The 26,710-nt window shown below is 46.1% G+C and overlaps 1 protein-coding gene across 1 annotated transcript in view; it reads right to left on the bottom strand.

The window, feature by feature from the left end:
* The window catches only part of LOC308170554 (NT-3 growth factor receptor-like), a gene marked incomplete at both ends in the record, with an annotated part of 166,090 nt that overhangs the window by 125,814 nt on the left and 13,566 nt on the right, over positions 1-26,710 (bottom strand). Inside the window, 2 exons of the mRNA XM_080545352.1 lie at positions 2,341-2,412; positions 5,100-5,174. Of these exons, the coding sequence (XP_080401478.1) occupies positions 2,341-2,412; positions 5,100-5,174 (147 nt within the window). The remainder of the gene's footprint in view (positions 1-2,340; positions 2,413-5,099; positions 5,175-26,710) is intronic.

A 26,710-nucleotide genomic window follows, 5' to 3' on the forward strand; every position in this document is an offset into this window, starting at 1 on the left:
ATGCTTAAAATCCTTCGCACTTTATCGCTATTATGGCGATGTGCTGTGCCTATGGTGTTCCTCAGTCCAGCGGCAGTCAAATGCCGGTAGATTCGTGTCTTGCTCTCTCAGCACCGCTTCCTGGTTGACGACTCCCGTTGACAGCGGGGGGAGAGAAAAGTTTTACCAGGGAATTCGCTCCGCGCTGTGTCGTTCAGTTTCAGGTAAAGTGACGTGAAAACAATATTTGTTTACTTTATGTTTATAAATCTGTGCCATTAGACAATTATGTCAAAACAAAAAAAAAGTCAAAATGACAATAAAAAAGTCAAGAGAGGTGTCGTATTTTGCCAGAGAAGGCAAATATGCTGATCTTTTTGCAAAATAATTGCTGAGGTGGGAGTTTTATTTGTTATTTGAGTGTATATTTAACTGTAATATTATATATATATATATATATATATATATATATATATATATGTATATTGTGCCTCAGTCAGCAGGAGTTTTATTTTCATTTATTTTAATTTGAGTGTATATTTAACTAATAATATTGTGCCTCAGCAATAAAAAAGTGAAAAGCTGTTTAATGTTGTCGACCGTGTTATTATTATATATATATATATATGTCATTTTAAAAAATCAAAAGTACCGAATTAAGTACCGTTTTGGTACCGGTACCGTTTTTAAAGTATCGGTTAGGTACCGGTACCGGATAAAACCCAAACGATACCCAACCCTAGCTGTTATACCATAATACTGTGTGATTGACAGTTGAGATTAGAGCGTGCCGTATCCAGGTAGTAGTGCGCTATTCATTTCTTATTCAATGTTTTCTCAGGGAAAATGTGGAAATAACAGAGCTGTCTTGCTTGCTCGTAAAATCTTTGCTTTTATTATGGAAATCACTACTCACTCAGCTGCCAATCACTCTATAGTCCCCAAATCACCTTCCTTTGACTCCTCACACAGAAAGCACACGGCTGGAATTGCATTCCTTCAGAGTGCGTACAGTACAGTACACAGCCAGGGAAGAGTGAACACACTAATGGAATCGGATGGAATACATCATTCTAGTTTTCTGAAGAGCTGGGGTGCTTACCAACCATGTGAGGTAGAAATCGGAATACGGGTTCATTGTGGGGTTGGGGTTCGTTCTGAGAGAAGGCTCGGAAAAATGGAACGAGGAACGGTATCACACACATCTCTACCTCGATCAGAAACCTCTGACCCAGGCAGGCACTGCACTGTGGCTGAACTGGGATATCAGAGCAACAGCAGAGGTACTCCTACACACTGGTGAGAAGCACAGGGTTCATCTAAGTGAATTATGGATGTTAGAATAATGTATTCCTGAGCTGGGAGAGCACAAGATGCTTCCTGGGACCCCGAGCGGAACTCCACAACTGCATATTCACAATCAAGATTAGACAAACTGCTGTGCACATCCCCTCCAGGACGCTTAACTCTGCTTGAATTCTTAAGTATGTTGTAGAGGGAATCTGCATGTGTCACTGTAGAAGATCCGTCGCTTGGGAGGGAGGGGGGGAGGGAGGGGGGGGGGAGGGAGCAAGGCATGGAGGAATGGAGGGAGGGAGGGAGGGGAGGTGAGCTATGAGAAATGCACTCTGCCTCAAATAATTGTCAGAGGAGAGAGGAAAATACACACTACACCGTGATGTGATGTATATTCTCATCTCTGCTTAGCACAACAGCTGCTAGAATGAGGTAGTTAACACTGATGATGTCATATACTGTAAGATGTATGTGGTTAACTGGCCAAAGAAAAAACATGTTTTCTCGACTTCACAGTCCAACAACCAAGGTGTCCGGTCTGGGAGAACAGGATGGACCTTGGGGATGAGAGTCGCAGAGGGACGGGAGTTCACCCTGATGAAGTCATATGTGAGTCTGGTGAAAATTCTCAAGTCGCACAAAACTAAAAAGCTTAAAAGCTTTTTTTTTTTTTAAATGCGTAAGGGTGTTGTTTTTTTGCATGTTACGAAAGTTGAAGAACCCACTTGATATAACAAACAACAGTTTTAGGATCATTAAATACTTGTGAATTTGTGAATTGGATTCACTGTATCATCTGCCGTAGGCTACTGGGTAAGTGATACATGGCCTGTAAACAAACGCAAAAGCAAGGACTGTGTGGTCATCTAAGTATGTGTAGTTATTTCTTTTTAGCATGTTGATGTTCTATCAGCATGTTGTGCTAAACATGCAGTTAGATGTTCATAGCGATGTACCTTCTTAGCTGATAGCTACTAGCAGATTTTTCTGTGTGTTTTGATTCAGAGTGAGATTCTCTGACCTTGCCCTACTTGAGGACAGACCCTGTCACATAATGTCACTTACATGTAGCGCAGGTGGGGGTTCTGAGAGAAGGCTCGAGCCTGGATCACACGCAGGTTGCTGTTCATGATCGTTCTGAAAGACAGCAAGACGCACACACACACACGCACATGCACACGCACACGCACACGCACACGCACACACACAGAGACACACAGAGAGACACACACACAGATGTATTAGAGATTTTACCGAAAGATACACACATGGAAAATACAATACACAAGCATTAGGTTCTGTTGTTTTCAGGTAGGTCTTATCTTTGGCATGTTTAACCTCCAAGGAATGATCTTAAGTATTCCCTCAAGGCTACTATTGTTGGCACTAATAGATGTACAGTATCTCCAGTTATCTTTTGCCAATACACAGCAAATAAACAACAACAAAAAACAAATAAAATCCCACTGCACACAAAATCGCCCACTGATTGTGTGTCCATGGAAACCAGGATCTAACAGATGTGAGTCGGCTCCACCCACACTGGTTAGTAGGCACACAGGTCAGGTTGCACAAACTTCAGATGAACTGGCAATTGTTGGCTGATTGGACGGAGATAGGTTCTCATAAATGTCTCATTTACAGTTAATCAGGGGCTGCAATAGCAGTGCCCTGGGAGCGCAAGAGTGATTGGGGGGAGACTGTCTGCTACTCTGGGCTCTTTAAGTGGCTTTGACAGCGGCCAAACTAACCAGTCAGATAATTGCCTGGCCAAGGAAGCTACCGGCACCATTGGTGTTTGGGTGAATAGGGAAGCAGATGAAAAAATAATCATCTTCTTCTCATCTTTCAGCCCCTTTCTCTCTCTCTCTCTCTCTCTCTCTCTCTCTCTCTCTCTCTCTCTCTCTCTCTCTCTCTCTCTCTCTCTCTCTCTCTCTCTCTCTCTTTCTCTCCTCGTCTCTCCTTCTCTGTTCTTTTCTACGCCTCTCCCTCTCCCTCCCCCCTTCCTCCTTCCTCCCTGCCCCTCCCTCCAGTGACATCGTTAGGGGGGTCAGGATATTATCAAAAGCCTCCCATCTCCTTCCCTCCTCTCTCCCTATTTATGTTCCGAAAGAGCTTGAATCAATTACGAATGTATATTGAATCAATTGGTATCATTGGCATCTGCAAGCTGTTTATTTGCACTGAGCATTCAGCTCTTTGCATTCCTCCCATGTGAGAGAGCGATTACATCTGTGTTCTCCTGATGGCATCATCATGCTGCGGAACACAGAGTGACGATCCGTTCCAATACCCATGCTAGCGTACCATCACAAATGAAGAATGTAATTGGGCTAGGTCATGCATTGTAAAGAGTATGCTAGTATGGATACTGGAACACAGATGAGCAGATTGAGAACAGATTGAGTGTTCCCTCCCTCCCTCCCGGGGGGCCTGGTTAACACAGACAGTACGGGGAGAAAAGTCAGACAAACTTGGCTTAAATTAAGAGAGGGCCAACCAGTGGGGAATACAGGCAGGCAAGTGTGGTCAAGGTTAGGCTCATCACATCAGGACCTACAATATGAGTAAGGGATTAAACACTGCCAACCAACGTAGGCGTTTGTCACTGTCCCTCCTGTGGCTGGTACTCTAATAAATATTAATCACTGAGGTGGGCTGGATGAGGGGCTTACTGCTGACCTTGTGTGTGGGTTTAGAGTGGTCCAGGTCTGGGTAGCCCTTGCTACCTCTGTGAGCTCTAGTCTGCTGGAGGTGTGGGAGGTAGTGGATGAGCCATGGCCCACACCAGGTGCCTTGGCCCTGGGTTAGCATACTCAACCAGGTCCCTTGTGCTGGAGGTGTGGGAGGTAGCGGCGGAACCATGGCTCCCACAGCAGGTGAGGCTAATGTTAATGAGAAAGGCTGGTAATGATAATCATAATCAGCTTTGTTTAACTGCTATGAGTCTCCCCTGGCTGGGGTATAGACACACAGGTGCTACAGGTGACTGGTGGTAGACTGAAGGAGAGGAGAGGAAACTGGATTAGACTGGCAGAGATTGGGATAGACTTGCACAAATCGGAGGAGACTGGTGGAGATTGGAGGAGACTGGCGCAGATCGGAGGAGACTTGGGGGTGATTGGAGGGGGATGGGGGAGCGTAGAGGGGACTGCAGGAGACAGGAGGAGAATAGAGCGTATTGGAGGAGATTGGTGGAGACTGGGGCGGGAGGCTGGGAGAGATTCCAGCTTAGAGAGAAAGTTTTCCACACATGTCTACTGGGAAACAATGGGAGTCTGAGTGTGGATCGAGAGGATCTGCCATCCCCCTTCACAGTGAGGAAGTAGGAGACAGTGTGGAAGCATTTAGCTGAAACTGGAGCTGGAGCTGGGTCTAGGGTGTTTAGGGATGTAATAAGATTGGCCAGGCTGCTTTTCCAGCGTTATTTGATCAGTGTAAAACGGGCCTTAGGGAGCCACTGTTGCTTCGAGGCAGAAGGCTGCAAAACATTAAAACCTTCCCTGCGATATCAGCCTCGGTGGTGAGTGGTCAATAGCACTCAGGAGCGTGACCACAGAACAGGTGCAGTGCCACAGTGAGGTGTGTTATGGGTCATTGTGAGTGTTCTCAGTTTAGGATGACACACAGGTGGTGTGTCAACCATGGTCTCGGAGCCATATGGTTTACCGTCATGACTAGACCAACAGTCTGCTCCTCTGCGTTCACCACAGATCATCAATGTGTTAATTAAGTGTGTTTATGTGTGTGTGAGTGTGTGTGTGTGTGTGTGTGTGTGTGTGTGTGTGTGTGGAGGGGGGGCGGGTGGGGAGGTTGACACTTACAGTCTCTGTAGGCCAGTGTACAGCTCCATATCCACATCCTTCAGTGTCTGAAGACCAGTCCAGTTCTCGATGTGACTGAAACACAAGAAATGCACAACACAGCAGTCAGGTAAAAGACCTCCTAATGTGAGGTTGTTTTCTTGTCTCGCAGATCATAACATTATGTTCACACGAGATTAACGTCACATTGCATTCTCGTTTCATGCATTCAACCATTTGGAACATGGACACGTTCAGCCCCATCTGAGAAAGCCACAAGCCACTACTGTCAATAGTAGTACTAGTCGAGATGTGTGATGCACTGTCTGGTGGAATCGTTCTTCCCCAGTGTGAGGGCATTCACATTATTTACTGCAAGCTTAAATGATCTACAATGCAATAACACCCAATGTAATGAGGGGACATTTTAATAAAAGTGTATAGCCGCTGAGCGATCTCACAACACAGAGCTAAGAACCAGTCTGGGTGCTGCTGTACTGCACTGTACACCGCTTTCTGCTGCTGGGAGTGAGACTACACACGTTAGAGCTGTTAAAAAGGAGTGGTACCATTGGGCATGGTGGAATTTCAATACCGGATTGTTTGTTTATCCCTGGAAATTAACTCTGTGAGACTCCGAAATTGATTTGATAGCTCTTAGATTCACCAGCGACAAGCTTCCAATTGTATCTGTCTCCAGTTCTGTCTGCTCAATCACTCTCACTTCTACATTCTCTCTCTTTCGCACACAACACACACATTCACACACACACATACTCTACACGCACACATACACACACACACACACAGACACACACACACACACACACACACACACACACTCATTATGTGACACGGTATGATGAAAAGGTCCGCATGTCGGGAATTGTGAAACCTCACAATCGAGCAGAAACAAGTCTTGTTGTGAAAAAAAAAGTTTTCCGTTTGTGTGTGCATGAGTCTTTTGTCGAAGCAGTCTTTCTATCGGTCCTGGATTATGGAGATGTGGTTTATAGAGGTGCCGCGCCTTCGACTCTTAAACCGTTGGATTCTGTCTATCATTCTGCTCTTAGATTTATCACTGGTGACAGATACGATACGCACCACTGCAGCTTGTATGAGAAAGTGGGATGGTCTTCTCTGGCAGATAAACATTATCTTTAAGGCCATTACCGGAAAGTTACCTCCTTATCTTAAATCATTACTAGATTGGAACTATAGACCCTATTTGACACGCTCAAATGACTGGCTTACACTAGAGGTTCCCTGCATACAGACCGAACAGGGAAAGTCTGCCTTTCGTTAGAATGCCCCTGCTGCTTGGAATGATCAGCTCACACACTGAAGATTAATATCCTATGGGAGATTTAAAAATGTAATTGCTGATCTGCCCGCAACAGTTTGCAATTGATTTTAGTCTTTTTCCCCATTATTTTGTACTTTATCTATGTCTTTATATTTTATTATGTCTTGTCTACAAGACGGACGCTGCCATCAATGACTGTATCCACAAAGAAAGTTTTGTCGACTTTCTGCTTTGTTTTTGGGTTGTGTGGGATACATGCGTTGTTTACTAAGCTGTGTGTATGTTTACTAGGTTAGCCAAACAAGTGTTAGCTTGTTAGCTAGCTAGCTAGCTTTGTTAGAGATATTATAGAAAAGGTAAATGCTTTTGTAATGAATGGTAATGTTGTGTGGAATCAAAAATAACGATTCATTCACAAACTGCACATCACTCATATTTAGCAGCTTGATGTATGGATGCTGTATGGTGGAGAATGTTGCTGATTTGTCGATTTGCTGTAGAATAATACTGTGGATTGAAATGATTTCACTAGCCTACTTCTATCTGTGCAGTATGTGTATACAGGATGACTTCAACAAGTACAGTACACTATGTTAATGAGAGTCTATATGAGTGGAAAGCATACAAGCCCTCACAAAAGAAGTGTCCACACCTCTGACCTGAAATGTGTGTTACAGAATGACGAGGTTCTAAGAGATGAGACCTTGATGTGAGTCACCAGCACATCAGGTATTTGTCATTGTCATTGTATTAGCAATTCTATTTTATAAACATAGCAGTATTTCGTAAAAATTGTGTGTTGGTAACAGTGGGCAATACTTTTAAATGTACTGTCTTCTATTTTTATTACAGTTTTGATGCCCAGATGAGATGGTAAGGAACACCAAAGTCCCACTAGATGCATTATGGACTATAATGATAAATGCATACACACAGACACAACATTATCATGTTTTACTACTCTATTAGGGGAGGCTGTGGCGCAGGAGGTAGAGCCGGCATCTAATGATTGCAAGGTTGGCAGATCAGCGGTTCAAACCCCGGCTGGCCACATGTCAAGGTATCCTTGGGCAAGACACTGAACCCCAATGAGCGGGCCAGCACCTTGCATGGTAGCTCGCTGCCGTGTGTGTGAATGAGTGAATGAGAGGCCGTTGTAAAGCACTTCGGAATAAGGCGCTATAGAAGTCAGTCCATTTACCATTCTATTATTGTATTGCTCAATTGTATCTTTCCTTATTGTTTCCTTTTGCCATTTTTTGGGTTGCCATTTAGTTTTCTCTTGCTGCTGAATGCCATCTGAAACTGAAGCCAAAAGAATTGTACTCTCTTGTACTTGTATAATGTGATGTAATACACTTTTGGCACACATGGCAATAAAAAATCATGAATCTTGAATTATTATTATTATTTAGCAATTTAAACATGTCAAGTTTGTTTCCTGAGGGTTAGCTGACAACCCCAATGACAGATGACAGGTAGATAATGACAGGTAGTGTAATGGGGGAGTGGTTGTCCTGGGGGAGTGGTTGGGGGTGGAGGTGACCAGCTATTGTTCCCACCCATTACCTGCCTGTGAAAACTTTGAGGCTTTCTCTGTTTATTGATTTGGGGGGTATTAACAATCAAATATGTGACGCATTCTAATGCTTTGGTCCTCATGTCGGGATCCGATGTAATGATCAGACTTTTCTTTCGAAAAATGGGAATACATTTCCGCATTGTTGAAAATCAATAACACATCGCTAGTCAACTAACACAGCTTGTTTTGTGAGCCTGCTAACAATGTAAAGTAGTGTTATAGTTATATATATATACTGTATATATTTCATTGCAGTATTTTGCCTTGACTTGTGTTGTGATTCTCAACAACCCTGAAATGTATTTCCGTGTTTCAAAAGAAAAGTCTGAACATTTTGATTGGTTGCCGACATGCAGACAAAATGATCAGACTGTGTCACATATGCATACCTTCTTCAACTTGTATTAGATTTCAATGTATGACATCATTTGAACGCTTACAATCTGCCCTTTCATAATTTGGAAAAACCTACTGAAAAACCGACCTTGCCCTACTTGCAGACTAAATCAGATCCTGTCACATATCTTCTGTCAGCACACACACAAACACACACACACACACACCAGCTCTGAAACAGCTGCAGAACATGCATCTCTGATCTCAGAGCCCAGGAAAATTATGACCAGCCTCCATCTGTTGCTGGCATCAGGTTTGGAAATTGGCTTCAAATATTTACATCAGCCATACAAATTTAACTGGGACCCCCATCTCCCTCTCTGGTCTGATTTGAATCAGTGCAAGCGGTTCAGAGGAAGACGATTCTACACCTAATCTCTCTCTACAGCAGCTGCTGCGGAGCAGAAACACCTCACTTGGTTAACACGTATTGGTTAGCACGCATGAGATCGCCCATGAATATGAGAGACAGGTCAGATGGTATAGGTGAGGTGTTGCCCAGGTGGCTGAGAAGGGACATGTGTGACGCGTAGAGCTAGGAGTGTAGCTAAGCCTTGGGAACTAAAGCTGATACATCTACAGTGGCAGTAACATGAATATGACAAGGAGATAGAGAGCTCAGATGCTAGATGACGCATTGTCCAGGTGGCTATGGTGGGGGGCTGTGGGAGGTTAAGGCTGGGAGAGAGAGAGCAGATGCGAGGTGTGTGAGGTGTTGTTCGGTTGAGCAGCCCCATGAATATGAGATGTTGTCCCGGTGGCAGGGAAGGGGGAACATGTAAGGCTTAGGGTAGGAGAGTAGCTAAGGCTATGGTCGGAACAGAATTTACTGTATATGGTACTACAGTGACACGTAGCAAAAAATAACATTTGAATGTCTCACTTCAGACTTATGAATAAAGGATTCATTGTTATCTCCTACAGTTCTACTCACTTTCATGATTCATAATTTAGAAATACTAATACTATTGTAGCCTCCTCACATCTCAGTAAAAACAGTGTTACATAACGCAGCAGCTCTGATCTCTAGAAGAGCAGCTAAAGTGGGTCGTCCTGCTGCGGAGAGGAGACTCAGCAATGCAGAGACAATTCCCCTGATGGATGCACTATGGACTGACTCACCGTGTAAAACAAAACCGTACAGCTTTACGAAAATGAATAAATCTACACAGAATACAAAACAGAAGGAAGGGAAAATGAGAAAGTTAGGAACAGCCGAGCACAGTCCAGTAGGATCGATACACATAGTAGAGAGAACAATCTGGAGGGGAAAACTGAAAGTGGGAGAAATCTTTGATTGATTGGCTGAGCTCACATGAGGGCCTGTCCACCGGGGCCTAATTGGGTGAATGACTAATTGACTGATTGATCGATCAGCCAGTCGCCTGACTAAATAGGCCGTAATGAGTCTGCAAAGGGCCCCAGAGACGGAGGGGTCTAGGGAACTGCAGAGGGGCACACACAAAAAAACACCGAGGCACGTACACGCACGCACAGACACATTCAAAAACATGTGCACACACACACACATGTGAGTGCACAGCTGGGCGTACAGCTAACAGGTGTTTTACATATTTTCATTCAGTAATTGCCCCATGTGGGCATATTTTAGACTGCTACTTATAACTTTGAATAAAAACGGACTCTTTTTAAAAAGTGCCCACACGAAAATGAGTCATGGTCCATAAATATGTAAATGTTACAGGTTTTTAACCACAGCAGCCTACAGCAGCTGTATCTGTGCTGCAGGGAGGCCACAGCCAGAGATGAGCGCTGGATCGAGACATGACTGAAGCAGCAACGACAAAGTAAACATTCATCATCTGAATAGGTTATTTTCCCATGCCTTAAATAGATACGGATGAGCATTCCATGGTGATGTGGTTCTAGGAAAAAAAGCCTTCAAAATACAAATGAGCAACCCGATAGAAAATGTACTTGGATGATAAGTGAGCTTTTAAGTAAAAAGTAGGATTTAAAAAAGAGCCGCAACTGTCACGTCAGTGAGTCACAGAAGAGAACTGAACCAAACAAAATGGCTGAACCAGCTTCCCCTCCCAAAAAAACTCTTCCCCTCCCAAAAAAACCCTGACAGACTGTGGAAGTCTCTACTGAAGCAATAATAATAATAATAATAACAATAATAATATTCTTAATAATAATTAATAATTGTTATGCAAACGTTGCAGCTCAAAGTGCTTTGACTTCGATGGCTGCCCCATGACTCTGACCACAACCCCTTCTTCTGGTGGGGAGAAATCCAGTATATCCGGACACACTGGCAGCAGGTTTGATTGTGCTACCTATGGCGACAGAGTCATTTAAAGCATGGAGGAGCACACAGCCAACTCTCTGTAGCCTGCGGCCTGTAGGCTGTGGGACTTCTATGACTCAGCTGGAGGGGCGGATTCTCTCTCTCTCTCTCTCTCTCTCTCTCTCTCTCTCTCTCTCTCTCTCTCTCTCTCTCTCTCTCTCACTCTCTCTGTCTCTCTCTCTCTCTCTCTCACTCTCTCACTCTCTCTGTCTCTCTGTCTCCCTGTCTCTCTGTCTCTCCATCCTTCTCACTCTCCTCCCTCCCTTTCTCCTGATCATGCCTGTAGGTCAGAGATCTCACCCACTCACACTGCTGTGGAGTTGCTGCTACCGCTGCTGCTACTGCTGCTGCTGCAGAGCCGAAAGCAAAGAGAAATCTGCATGAGTCCCACCTACATAAACAGCATCAAAGGGAGGAGGAGAAAACTAAGAGAAAAGACTAAAGAAATATAATTGCTCACCTTCTCAGCAGTTTACCTCAGTGAACACTGGAACACAAACCCATGTATATTGTATTACACCGTTGTCACTAATCATCTGTAATGGGGCATCTTCACAGCGAGCTACCACATGGCTGGAGATGGAATAGAAATAAATGTATGCAGCAATACGGAGGCCATATTTGCATTCCCTCTTATATCACAGCTTTGCAGTATTCATTAGCCCTCGGGCCCTACATGGTTGTACTGTATATTGCTGGTGACTCTACAAGCCGTTTAAACGACCTACTTATAGAAACCGAGATATCTGTAGTATTCCTCATATTCATCCCTTGATATTACTTAAAATGGAAATCCATACTCAATCATGAATTCCACTTTACAACAAACTGCTAAAAAGTAACTTGGTATAACCATTTGAAGTACTACTGTATGTTACAATGTGTACCTACCTACGCTATGATTACACTACACCTACCTATATAAGTTTAACTACCATACTGTATGCACCAAACCAGTCCAGGGTGTGCCTCTATGACAACACCAGGAACATATGCACCAGTCATTCCAGTGTCATTGATGTATTGATGTTTATGTGCGGTAGAGAGAGAACTCCATCTTGGTTTGCTTACAAATTAGAGCTGTAGTCATTGATAATGATGAGCGGACCTGTGGAGCTGTGTGTGTGTGTGTGTGTGTGTGTGTGTGTGTGTGTGCGTGTGCGTGTGCGTGTGTGCATGTGCGTGTGCTACGCCTGCCCCATTATCCTCCAGTCACATAATATATACATTCTCATGTCACACAAAACATGTAATTGGAGGTCTCTACAGGGATGTGTAGAGTGTCCTTAACAATGAGATGCAATTTGCATTTATATTTGTGTGAGTGTGTGTGTGTGTGTGTATGTGTGTGTGTGTGTGTGTGTGTGTGTGTGTGTGTGTGTGTGTGTGTGTGTGTTTGTACGATGACGATGAAGCTTGTTCTATCAGGGACTACGGCAGGGTTTTGAGTCGAGGGCAGCTTGAGTTTGTGTCTATTTCCCACTGGCTTTTAAAACCATACAGGTGCTTTACTTTGTATGGCGATGACGTTTTCCATCTGTAGTAAATTAATTAAGATTGATTTTGTCATTTGAAGAACCAGTGTGTGTGTGGGTGGGTATACAGGATGATACAGAGTGAACAAACCGAGGACACGACGTTGCCATGGAAACCTACCTTTTGTTTGAATACTTGAAGATAAAATGTCAGTAAGGCATTATATTTACATTACATGTTTGGCATTTAGTAGACGCCTTTATCCAAAGCAACTTACAACAAATACCTTTGTCTCAGTAAGTGAATCATCTATCCATCAGTCATTGCGAGAAAAGTAATCTATGCTCGGCCCAGGGGCCATTGGCAGTCAAACATGCTAGAAGAAGGATCTTTTTTGTTTTCGTTGTTCATATACAGTAGTGAAACTGAACAGGGGGATGGGGAGGTTTCAGGTTAGGTGTTAATAGAATAGAATAGTATAGAATAGAATAGAATAGAATAGAATAGAATAGACTTTATTGTCGTTGTACACACACACACACACACACACACACACACACACACACACACACACACACACAGGTATATTTAACACGTAAAGCATTTTGTATTAGTTGTATGTAATGTATTATGGGACAAGGCAGAGGTGAATGACACCTACTGTAGGCTACTCCCATTATCTTTGTAATGCTCTGGCGAAGACAGAACAATGACAAATTTGAGTTTCTCTCCTCCCAGGAACTCTCACAAATGTGCCTTAATTAATCAATTCATTGTTAATGTTCCGAATACTATTTTTGCAGTGGCATTTAATCTACATCAACTACAGGGAAAGTAGGTTTAATGCTTTCTTCGCTCTTAAACGGGTTGCCATTTACTTAAAGCTAGTTACAATCTCTAGGTTTCTCTCTGTTTAGAGAAAACAAAGGCAAGATCAATTTGTTTATCTCACCCATCTTAGAGCCTTTTTTTCAACCTACAATCTCTTTTAAATAATACTGTCAGAAGTCATTCAAACCAGCCATTTCATGTGAGAATATCGTCTGCTGGTTATTGGGTAGCAGTGATCAGGGAAGACAGGGGGAGAAATATAACAGGGGTCAATTGTAACACCCTGCTTTTATCCAATCAGAAACAAGCTAGAGAGATTAAACACTCACAAAAACGTTTACAGGTTTATTTCCTGCATGAACACATTCAGTCAAACATCTCATCCTCTGCAGGTTTTATTGGGAAAAAGTTGTTGTTGAGAGGTAAATGTAACTTTTGGGATCTACAGTAATTGTTGTTTTGTATGGTTCTTCAGTTGTATGTCTATGAATCCTAACATATCAGAACTAATCATATCATTATGATTACTGTTCTGTTGGCTACACATGGACATGATTGACATTTTGTCAGAATTGTTGCCAGATAGCTAGCATGGTCTGTCATGGATGGTAGGATTGGGGGTAAATGTAACATAATCAACGAACCACACATTAACAAATGTTTGTCCCCTTTCAGCATGTCCACGTGTGACATTGATGGTGGACGACTGACAGGCAGAGCAAGGGACAAAAGTCCATCTCATTTGCTTACAAAAATAGCCGCAGCAAAATCAAGTTCTCGGGGTCAAATGGAACATCAGACTTTTTGGATTGAAATCAATACTGTGATCCAAGCATTCTCTTTGGTCTCATTTCCCATGGTCTCCCCTACTCTACTCATTCAGTTCAGGAGATTTGTTTATTTGTTTTGTTTATTTAAACGGATCCCCATTAGTCATCACCATAGTGAGGACTATACTTCCTGGGGTCCACATAAAAAAGACAGACAGTCAAACATAACAAAATCAATCAACAAAAGGAATAATTAGTGAACAGCATTCATTCAGCATTAAAACTCAAAATGGGATCGGAGGGTTGTGTTGGAGCCAAATGTTTCACACACAGCTGTAATATGCGATCTGAGTCTGGTCTACATAAAGGTGTGTGTAACACTCACCTAATCGTGTATAACACACACCTAATCTGGTCTACATAAAGGTTTGTGTAACACACACCTAATCTGGTCTACATAAAGGTCTGTGTAACACTCACCTAATCTGGTCTACATAAAGGTCTGTGTAACACACACCTAATCTGGTCTACATAAAGGTCTGTGTAACACACACCTAGTCTGGTCTACATAGAGGTGTGTGTAACAGAGGTGTTTAAAAGACCACGCTTACGGGATAACTACAATTTCCTGACATGTATATCTGGTCTGGGCTAGAGAGAGTTTGTATAACACTGCAAAAATAAGATCAACCCATCTCTTTCTTATAGTTAATACGATTGCCCAGTCTATAACATCATCTCTCCCTCCATTAGTCTGGCCAATGTTGCACGGAGGCTGGGTTTGTCCAGGAGCAGAGGATCTTATCCTCTCTCAGCAGGAGCAGAGCCAGAAGGTGCGGTAGTGTACGGCCCAGAATGTTAATGTGTTAGCCCCGCTCCCCTTTAACGCGCAGCAGAGAAAACTGTGCTCCATGCTAATGTGTTAGCATCCACTCCTATCAACACAGAGGAGACTGGGCTTCATGCTAATGTGTTAGCATCCACTCCTATCAACACAGAGGAGACTGGGCCTCTATATTTCTTCCTCTTCTTCAGTAGCAATCACTTTTTTATAAGGAATGGCATTATACAGAACTATATGCATACAAAAATGTCTATGTAGGCCCCTATTTTCGGCTGGGCGCAAAGCAATGACATTGTAAAACGCAAGTGTGTTGGCAATTTCAGCTTGTATATTACAGCTTGTATTGTAGTATTTTCAAATTATAACGCCAAGCTCTCAACACTCATTTATGTACTCATCTAAAGCCAGCGTTTTTACGCTACCGCCGGAACATTGTGTTTGGGTTGTTAAAATAGAGCTTGAATGAATGAATGAATGAATGAATGAATGAATGAATGAATGAATGGTCTTTATTGTCATTGTTATAGTACAGGTACCAAACAACAACATTTGGGAGGGGGGGCTCCCCTGGTGCTAGGAAAGAAAAAAAAACTAAAAAAACAAGAAGGGAAAGGAGCTGGTTTACATAAATAAAGGCTATGTACACTATCCACTATACTATACTGTACAGATAAAACACTGTGCTGTACTCTATGCTATGCTATACCTATTCTAACATTTCCTATTTCTCTGCAACCTTATGTACCCTAGGGTTGTCATATTGCACATAGTGTTATTGCACATTCATTTAAAGTGTCGCAGTTTGCAGGCTTGAAATGTACACATTTGTAAATTCATGTAAATGTAGCCTAAGTCAGTGTTTCTTACAATATATGCTTTGCAGCCAAGCTAAATAGTTAACCATAACAGTTAGGCCTACCTTAACCGGTCTTATGTAACTGGTATAGTCCTTCCCCAGATAAGGCAACAGATTGTTCTTTATGGTCCTTGTTACTTCTAGAAGCCCAAACCCTCCTTGTCTTTTCCTTTGGTTTCTAATAGGGTGATCCAATACAAGGTATAAACTAAAGGACCTAATGGATATTGACAATGCCATAATGTAGCCTACAGTAAATATTAAAGTAAATGTCTTAATTTCATTTCAATATTATTATTTTCCTTTGCAGCCTGGAGACTCTGAGGCATAGACTACTGACTTTACGTGGTAGGAATACTTGGAAAATAACATAATCGTGTTAATATCATTGTTAATTAGGCTACATTAGTTGAGAATCACCTGTCAACCTGGGACTAAGCGTGATTCCCAATGTAAATTCAATTCCAGCTGCTCACATTTATCTAAAAGTACAAAAGTAGAGAGAGCGAGAGAGATAGAGAGAGAGAGAGAGAGAGAGAGAGAGAGAGAGAGAGAGAGAGAGAGAGAAAGTGAGAGAGGGGTAGTCCTCTAGATTTACAAGGTGTGAAATTGACTCAGCGTGCAGAGTAAGAGCTCCTAACTCGTCCTAATTCAGCATAACACCACGGCAGGCAGGGCCGTTATTCAATCAGCTAAAGCTTTATTTACATTTTATTTGCACCATATCAAAATACTTTACAACACACTTTTATTATTGTGGAGTTTAATACGAAAGCTCCTGGTATGTAGTTACACTCTCACTGGTGGAAACTGAAGAAGATGGTAACACTGTTGTTGCACATAAAATATAATTGTTTTATTGCCATGCAATCAACTTGTCAGTCAATTGTTGGAATATATATACTGTATCTATGTTTTGCTTTAGGCACAGGGTCAGCCATAGTCAGCGACCCTGGAGCAGTTAGGGGATAAGTGCTCAAGGACACATGCAGCTCCCTCCTGAGGCGGGGATCGAACCAGCGACCTTCCGATTGCTAGCCGGCCTCTCTAACCTCCATCGCCGCCGCCCTTCTGTTTATTACTGTACCTGTGCAGTAACAGTGTAATTACTAGAGCTGGGACTTTAACGCCTTAATTTCGATTAATTAATTACAGAAAAAATAACGCATTCACTTTTTTAACGCATTTTAATCACACTTTTTTTTTTTTTTTGGGGGGGGGGGGGGGTATTTGGCCAGCCCTGCCACTTCTGTCCCTTATGAGAGACTTTTCTCCCTTGCAGGCAACATAGTGCAAACAAAGAGGGCAGCCTTGAGCTCTGAAAATGTAAACAGGCTAGTTTGTCTCAGTAACTGTCTGAAAGAGAAGAAGCAGAAGAAGTAGTAGGCTTCGAGGCATCCTGAGACCAATGGGTTTGTTGTTACTGTGAAGGGTACTGTTTTTTTGTTACCATTTTAGATGGCACTTGTCACTTTATGTTAAATTGTTGGTCTGTTTATTATTTTGACCAAGTACTGTATATTTGGGTGGGTAGGGGAGGCTGGGGTTAGTGTAACATTAGGTTAGGTACATTGTGTGATCTGTTGGTCTGTGTAGCTAAAATAAACAGGATTTTGCTGCTTTAAACGTATGAATATGTCTATTCATTGATTCACTCACATACCAAATCCATTTGAATTGAAAACGGTTGCTTCTCGTGTCAAATATTGATATGCGATTAAAATGTGATTAATTTCGATTAATTAAGCCTCTAATTAATTAGATTATTTAAATAGTTTCCCCTCCCACCTCTAGTAATTACAAAACTGTTCAATAACAATGAAGTGAAGTGAAGTGAAGTGAAACTTTATTTATATAGTGTGGTGATTCACATTAAGAGACATTCACCAAGAAGGGTTTGTACCTTTAAGAGTGGGGGTTAAAGGGGCAAGGGTTTCCGGTTCCGGGTGAAGTTATTGTGGTTGTCACTGAGAGTGTATGTTAGCATGTAGCAGAAGTGAGTGAAGTAAACATCCTCGACTCCAACCTACGTCTGTCGTCTCTTTGTTGCACTTCCCACATTGGTGACCCCGACGAAAGTGAACGAGATGTCTGTCAGCGAGAACGCCGGTAACGCCGCCGCGTTGCCCATAGCGCCCGCACCGGACTATGCTAACATATACGCTGCAACCGTCAAGCTGCCCGACTTTTGGCAGCAGAACCCACGGCCGTGGTTTCACCACATAGAAGCCCAATTCCGGCTGAGAGGGATAACGCAGGATGGGACTAAATATTTCCATGTGGTGTCTGCGTTAGATGCCTCGACAACGGCACGCGCGATGATGCTGTTAGAGGATCCACCGGCTGTCGGCATGTACGGTGCATTGAAGACATTCCTGCTGAAACTTTATGAGCTGTCAGAATTAGAGAAAGCAGACCGCCTGCTGTCACTCAATGGCCTCGGCGACGGCAAACCGTCGGAGTTGATGGAGAGAATGTTGTCTGTGCTGGGATCAGCTGATCCCTCGTTCTTGTTTACACACATTTTCCTGCGGCAGCTCCCGGCGCCTGTGCGCACAGCACTGGCCAGTTCCCCCCTCTCCTCCACCAAGGATTATCGTTCTCTGGCTGCGGAGGCCGACAGGGTGTACCTTGCTAACCGGCAGCAGTTTATCCATGCGCTGCTGCCCCACCCAGACCACTTGACCCCACCTCCACCCCTGGAGGACTATACAGACACCGCGGCCGCGGTGACGGCCCGCCGCCAAGCCGACGACGGGCTCTGTTACTACCATGCAAGGTTTGGGTCCAAGGCCAAGCAGTGTCGCAAGCCATGCAGTTTCAGGGTACAGGGAAACGCCAGGGCCGGCGCTCATTAGCGGCTATGGGCGCCGGCCGTGACTGCAAGCTGTTGTTCGTCGCCGACTCCTTATCTGGCCGGCGGTTGCTGGTCGACTCAGGCGCTCAACGCAGCATCCTGCCAGCGCAGGCAGTGGACACCATGGCCGGCGGACACGGCCCCCAGATGGACGCCGCTAATGGCACACCCATACGAACATTTGGCATCAGGTATGTGGAAGTGTGTTTTGGCGGGCGCCGTTTCGGCTGGGACTTTGTTATGGCTGCTGTATCCACGCCACTTCTGGGCGCGGACTTCCTCTGTGCTTTTAACCTGCTGGTGGATATTAAGAACTGTCGCCTGATCGATGCCCTCTCTTTTGCTTCGTACCCCTGTACGCTGGGGGGGGCGGGAGCGCTTTGCCTGGCAAACACGCTGGCCACCGGGGATCCATATCAACGCCTGCTCGCCGGTTTCCCTGACCTCACTACACCCACGTTCTCAGCGGAGGTGGCTAAGCACGGCGTAGAGCACCATATCACCACCGTGGGCCCCCCAGTCTATGCCCGGGCCCGACGCCTCGACGCGGCCAAGCTTGCAATCGCCAGAGGGGAGTTTTCGACCATGGAGCGACTCGGCATCGTGCGCCGCTCAAAGAGCCCGTGGGCTTCCCCCCTACATATGGTGACTAAGGCCGACGGGGGTTGGCGCCCCTGCGGCGATTTCCGTCGCCTGAATAACGCCACAACCCCCGACCGGTACCCCGTTCCACACATACAGGACTTCTCTGCCCACCTGGCGGGGGCCGTCATTTTTTCCAAGGTGGACCTGGTGCGCGGGTACCACCAGGTGCCGGTCCATCCGCAGGATGTGCCAAAGACGGCTGTCATCACACCCTTTGGACTTTTCGAGTTTCTGCGAATGCCTTTTGGCCTCAAAGGGGCGGCGCAGACGTTTCAGCGCCTGATGGACTCTGTGCTCCGAGACATGCCATTCATGTTTGTTTACCTGGATGACATTCTGGTGGCCAGCGCGTCCATGGAGGAGCACATGACACATCTCCGGCAGTTGTTTGAGCGGCTCAGGGCCCACGGCCTCATTGTAAACCCAGCCAAGTGCCAGTTCGGGCAGTCATCCATCACCTTCCTCGGACACCATGTCGCTCCGCAGGGAGCCGCCCCTCTTCCCGCCAGAGTGGAGGCCATCACCAGTTTCCCCCGTCCCCGCACGATACAGTCTCTACAAGAGTTCCTGGGCATGGTGAATTTTTACAACCGTTTTATTCCCCATGCCGCCCACCTCATGCGTCCCTTGTACGAGACCCTGCGGGGAAAAGGGCCCAAGGACGTGTTGGACTGGTCCCCGGAGATGGACAAGGCTTTCGGGGCTGCTAAGAACGCGCTGGCTAACGCTGCTCTACTGGCGCACCCGTCTCCCACAGCCCCGGTCGCCCTCACGACGGACGCCTCTGACTATGCAGTGGGGGCGGTGTGCGAGCAGTGGGTGAACGGGGCTTGGCAGCCGCTGGCCTTCTTCAGCAAACAGCTCCGCGACAACGAGCGCAAGTACAGCACCTTTGACAGGGAACTGCTGGGTCTTTTCCTGGCCACCAGACACTTTAGATTCCTGTTAGAGGGCCGCCAGTTCACCGCCTTCGTGGACCACAAGCCACTGACATTCTCCATGGCCAAGACCTCGGAGCCATGGTCTGGGCGTCAGCAGCGTCAGCTCTCGGCGATCTCCGAGTTCACCACGGACATCCAGCACTTGGCGGGCAAGGACAACTTCGTCGCCGACTGCCTCTCACGGGCGGTCGTCGGGTCTGTTCACTTAGGACTCGACTATGCCGCCATGGCGGTGGACCAAGCCGCAGACTCTGACATTCAGGCCTACCGGGTCGCTCCTACTGCACTGCAGCTGGAGGACGTGGTGTTCGACGCGGCCAAAGCCACTCTCCTCTGCGACGTCTCCACCGGCCAACCACGTCCTATGGTGCCGGCTGCCTGGCGGCGCAGGGTTTTCAACACCATCCACGGCCTTTCCCACCCGGGGGTGAAAGCCTCGGCTAAATTGGTGGGGATTAAGTTTGTTTGGCCTGGCCTCCGGAGGGACGTTAGAACCTGGGCTGGCTCGTGTGTGGCATGTCAGCGCGCTAAGGTGCACCGCCATACCAAAGCCCCTTTGGCACCGTTTGTGGTGCCAGAGAGGCGTTTTGACCACGTGCATGTGGACCTGGTAGGCCCCCTGCCCCCGTCTCACGGATATACCTACCTCCTCACCATGGTGGACCGGACCACCAGGTGGCCAGAAGCTGTTCCCCTGGCCTCTACTACGGCAGCGGAGGTGGCCCGGGCGTTCATTGGGTGCTGGGTGGCCCGCTTTGGCACACCAGGTGACATCACGAGCGACAGGGGCCCCCAGTTCACCTCGGAGCTCTGGACTACGGTTGCTGAGCACCTGGGGGTGAAGATCCACCGCACTACGGCGTACCACCCGCAGGGCAATGGACTTTGTGAGCGGTTCCATCGGGACATGAAGGCCGCTCTTCGGGCCAGCCTGATGGACAGTGGCTGGGTGGACCGCCTCCCGTGGGTCATGCTCGGTCTTCGCTCTGCCCCCAAAGAGGATCTCCAGGCCTCGTCCGCCGAGCTGGTGTATGGCCAGCCACTGCGGGTTCCTGGGGAGTTTCTTCCAGAGGCTGCAGCTCCCTGGTCGGCCGCCTCTCATAGAACTGTGTTCCGGGGCATTGTGAATGACCTCGTCCCCATTCCGACATCACGTCACTGCCTCCCCCAGTCCTACGTCCCCAGGGACCTGCCATTGGCTAAGTACGTTTTCATCCGACACGACAGCCATCGGGCTCCACTGCGGCCCCCCTACGACGGGCCCTTCCGTGTCCTGGAGGCGGGCGCTAAGCACTTTGTGGTGGACATGGGGGGCAGGTCAGAGCGGGTCGCTATAGACCGTCTCAAGCCTGCTCACTTGAACATTGACGAGCCAGTTCAGTTGGCCCTACCCCCGCGGCGGGGGCGGCCCCCTACCCCAACCTCTGTCCCTACCCCAACCTCTGTCCCAGCTCCAGTTCCAGTTCCAGTTCCAGTTCCAGCTCCAGTTCCAGTTCTCACCCTTAATCCCCCTCCTGCAAAGCGCAGCCGTTTCGGCCGCTTGATCCGCCCCCCGCCACGTTAACTGTAGTACTGTTCATGGATTGCCTGTTCAGTTGGACTTTTAATGGTTATCTTGGTTTTTTGTACCTTCTGGGTTGGTGAATTCTGGGGGGGCCTGTGTGGTGATTCACATTAAGAGACATTCACCAAGAAGGGTTTGTACCTTTAAGAGTGGGGGTTAAAGGGGCAAGGGTTTCCGGTTCCGGGTGAAGTTATTGTGGTTGTCACTGAGAGTGTATGTTAGCATGTAGCAGAAGTGAGTGAAGTAAACATCCTCGACTCCAACCTACGTCTGTCGTCTCTTTGTTGCACTTCCCACAATAGCGCCTTTCGTACATGAATGCAATTCAAAGTGCAATAACAGTGTCATTACAACCTCTCGTTAGTCCTGCGTTTGGCGGTTATTGGAGGTCAAATATCAGGTAAAAGTGTAGTGTGTAGGTTCATTGCCTGGACAACAGTGGTAAGTAACACCTACAAGTAGGGTCAGGTTAATTCAACAAAAAGACCAGGTCGAGGCCTCTCCATGTGCAAAGCTGATATAATCTGCCTCCACAGTCATGCTGGTTGAATATATCCACAGAGCAGCAGTAAACCACTCATTGAAGTCAAACTTCAAACACTTCTATGTATACAGCTAGTAGCTATCGACTGGCACAGCTCAAATATCCAACGTCCAAAGTTATTTTCATCTCTGCAGAAGCCCAGATCCCCGGTGCTGCTGTCCTTCTGGCCAGAGAGGCCCGCGTGTTCCAGCAAATGTTTTAGATTAACGCTAAACCCAATTATCGCTTGGGTTTGGGAAAATCAAAGTAGTCGTACAAAAGGGCTTCCATTAGTCTCAGCAAATGACATTGTTTAATCCTCATTAAAGAGCAAGTTGTCCTAAAGCAGTTCAGCTAATTGCAATAATGTCATACATATGCAAAGCATGATACATGCAAAACCACTATTTATTTTCTGTTTACATAACTGTATGTAGTCATAATTACGTATGCACACACACACTCCTGTGGAAGAGCAGGGGCCACTGAAGCTGTGCTTATGAATTTCTAATGGTTTAAGTTTGAATGTGATGAAAAAGTTGAATATTATTATTTTTACATCCCATAGGTTCAGGAGCTGGACAGAAACATTCCAGAAACTCTGATATGCTCTCAATAATAAGAGTACTGTGCCATATGGCTAGCTCAGCTGCCTATACTCTACATACTGTAATGCTGCATGTTACACTTATATATGACAAAAAACAACTACAACTATTTAATCTAATCAGCACTTTATTGAATTGGTCTAGTCGTTACAACTGTGTTAAAACTGATGAGAGGGAACACATCTCTAAAGGCCCACAGTAATCTGAACCCAACCTGCCAGGTGGCAGCTCTCATCCTGCACACACACACTCACACACACACACACACACACACGCTCACACACATGCTCATACACACACACACACGCTCACACGCACACACACGCTCACACACACATGCTCATACACACACACACTCACACTCACACACACACACACACACGCTCACACACACACGCTCACACGCACACGCTCACACACACACACACACACACACACACTCTCACACACTCTCTCACACACACACACACACACACACACACACACTCACACACACACACACACACACACACACACACACACACACACACGCTCACACACACACACACACACACACACTCTCTCTCTTTCTCTCTTTCATCCGACTGGACCAGTGCCCCTGGTAGAAAGCCACTCATTTTCATATAATCCAAATACGGGAAGAAAAAAAACCACCGCTGGCAGAGGAAGGGCCAGCCTAATGCAAACCTCTTTGTTGTCCAGCTCTGAATGAGGTCTGGTGGGAAGAACAGCACTGATGAAATAACTACCCCATCATCAATTGAAATGAGTTGGGGTTCTTGGGAGAGGTGGTTGGAGCTATGACACATACAGGCATTATTTCTCCAAACACTTCCAGTCATTGCTAAAAAGGCATCAGAAAATGGACTACAATGACAATACATCATGTCTGTAGGATTGATTTCAGAGTATCTCTCTACAGAAACCAGAGGTTGGGTGTGTGTGTGTGTGTGTGTGTGCGTGCGTGTGTGTGTGTGTGTGTGTGTGTGTGTGTGTGTGTGTGTGTGTGTCTGTGTGTCTGTGTGTCTGTGTGTCTGTGCGCACACACTGCAGGCAGAATGACTCAAGCACAAAAGGCAAGCGGAACAGCAGAGCACTTCAGATTACCGTTAACCAATCAGCTTGCATCATATCAACCAATCAGCAGCTGTCGCCCACTCTGCCACTCTCGCACTCCACCAACACCTACACCACCCTTAATTTCCTGTCATCCTTCTCTGCCAGAGCCTAACAAGTGAGCATTCAATAACCAGCTAAAAAGAGCCATGTGACATCCAGAAAGTGGCTATAGACTAGCATATCAGATGATAAATAACCACATCCATACGGACAAGGAGAAACCATGAGAACAGATGAGTCATGACAGCACATTTGACATTAGTGACAAACTGAACGGCGCCCTCTTCCCCTCCCTCTGTCCCTCCCTCCCTCCCTCCATCTCTCCCTCCCCTCCCCTCCCTCCATCTCTCCCTCCCCTCCCCTCCCTCCATCACTCCTTCTCCTCCCTCCTTCCCTCCCTCTCTCCACTTCGGCATTCTGGGACGCCATGTGACACGTACACACCTGGAGACGACGGCCCGCATTTGTTGAAATATCTCCGGCTAGCTGGGCAGGACACACACACACACACACACACACACGGCTGGGGCTGGACTGGGTGAGTGCATGTGATTGAGAATCATACGGTGCAGTCTCATAAGTCAGGGCAGTGATTGAGGGTGCCGAACCGGTCCCAGGCCCAGAAGAGAGAGAGGGAGGAGGGAGCTTTTAAATGATTGATTGTACTCTGGACTAACAAGAGGATCTCGTCAGCACCGCAGAGGCTTAGTCCTGATTGACGGCTCCCCCACTCCTGCAGATCACACCACCCCTCCCTTACCCCACCACCACCACCACGGTGACCCCAGCCACTGTGAATATGCCAGCAGCATTTAGCGTTGACAGGGAGTGGAGTGACTGTGTGGAGTTCAGTGTGGAGGATCAGCAGACTTCTCATTTGTCATCAAGACTCCGTGCTGTATCGCTACTGTAATGGTCACCCAAATGAGCCACCACTACAGTATGTAACACGCTTGCACGTGCACACACGTTCACACACGCACGCACACACGCGAGTGCACACACACACGCACACACACACGCGCAAACACACACACACACACACACACACACACACACACACCAGGAACACACCCTATTGTACACACACAGTAGGGTATACAGAGAATACATTACTGCCGTATTCCTGCACCACTAAGTGTATACGGTAGTTACAGGCTTGTGGCTGACAAGGGCGGGCATATGTTGGTGTCAGATATTCAATATTGCTCTTCAGTGGAGACATAAAGGACTAATACATTGCTCATCTCAATGTCCATCTGCCCCTCTTTCATCCCCTAGAGCGGAATATCAAACAGTAACATTATGTGATTAGCATGTTAATTACTAGTTGATGTGTTTGTTAACTGTTGAACCTCCTGTTGTCTTGGACAAGGACCCGCACCAGCCCTAAAACATATATATATATATATATATATATATATATATATATGAAAACACTCAAGTTTAATTGAAAAGATATGCAATTTTTGTTCACGTGTCTGCATGCCTAAGAACTGCCTCCAACCAACACCAACCGTTACACTGACTACCACCATTTGGTAGTACAGCACACGTTACCTTACAACCGCAACGTGAACTAACATGTCACAGCCATTGAAATGGAACTCAGTCCCATAATTAGAAGTCTCAATGGGTTTTGGTGATATCATGGGTTGAATCACATTCTACAGTATAAGAGCTTCAATATTGCCGTACTGTTCTGCCAGAGGGCATGTCAGTCAATCAACCTCAACTCTCTTTCTTCTCCAACATGTAGTTTTTAAGCAGGCGCCCCCCTTTGTTCCCTTGCCTTGTCACGACGTTGCCTCAGAAGGGCCATGTTGAAGTAGAGGGTATTTAGCCCCTCAAAGGGATTAGGCAGCTTTGAGGAAAAAGCTTCTCTTGAGGCTCGAGAAGATGGGAGAGGCGTCTGAAAGGAATACAATGACGGAATTTCTGCGGCGGTTATGATGAAAGAGCGCTGCTAGAAGAACAACAACAGGGTGGTGTGTTACTGTGATCAGGGAAGGCTGGGAGGCTTTTTCCTCAGCTAGGGAGTGGGGGTGGGCCTAAGGGGAGGCCTACTATGATCAGAGGGGCCTGAGATGCCAATAACGTCCCGATGGTAGACCCATGAGGACACGGTAAGACTTTATTCGGATACTCCCTGACAGATGTGTCATAGAAGTGGGTGGCATGACAACTCTGTCAATACCCAGCGAGCAGAAATAACCCCTACATCATGAATACATGAATAATGCAACAGGGGGCGTCTGCCCTCACTGTGCAAAGGCACCCACTTGGGAGGGGTTGGTGTGTGTGTGTGTGTGTGTGTGTGTGTGTGTGTGTGTGTGTGTGTGTGTGTGTGTGTGTGTGTGCGTGCGAGTGAGTGGGGGGGGGGGGATCCTATCAGTCTCTTTCTTTCTCAGAGCTTCCGTACAAAAGAAATATGTATCCATCACCTCTATTAGACAAGTACAGTACAGCACCTATACCCAGTGGAGCCTCCAGCATTCAATTCAATTCAGCCACGGCTCATATGAAATGACAAACACCCACGAGCACAGCTGGACTCATATGCATTTGCATTATTATTCATCCAGTTTTTCTCTAGTGACAATGCATCTCCCCAGACTAGCGGTGTAGCTAGGTAGCACCACCACCATCTAATTTCTAAAAACAACATTGTTTGATTGTGGAGTGCTTGAATGGAATCAGTCCAATGTAGTTTAAATCCAATAATACAAGTGAATACCACGCCTGGATCGCCATATTAAAACATGGTGGAGCGCACGTGCTGCAGGAGGATCTTTTCAAGAATGTAATAAGGGAGAGGGGTTAGATGGATCTGCAGGGGTATTAGAGATGAGAGCTGGGAGAGGAGCTCTAAAAGGTATTGCTACAGTGTGAACAGCAGAGGAAGGAGAGGAGTGTGTGTGTGTGTGTGTGTGTGTGTGTGTGTGTGTGTGTGTGGGTGTGTGTGTGTGTGTGTGTGTGTGCGTGCGTGCGTGTGTGTGC

This window comes from Nansenia antarctica (assembly GCF_963989245.1).
Source record: "Nansenia antarctica genome assembly, chromosome: 14".
In the NCBI taxonomy this organism is placed as follows: domain Eukaryota; kingdom Metazoa; phylum Chordata; class Actinopteri; order Argentiniformes; family Microstomatidae; genus Nansenia; species Nansenia antarctica.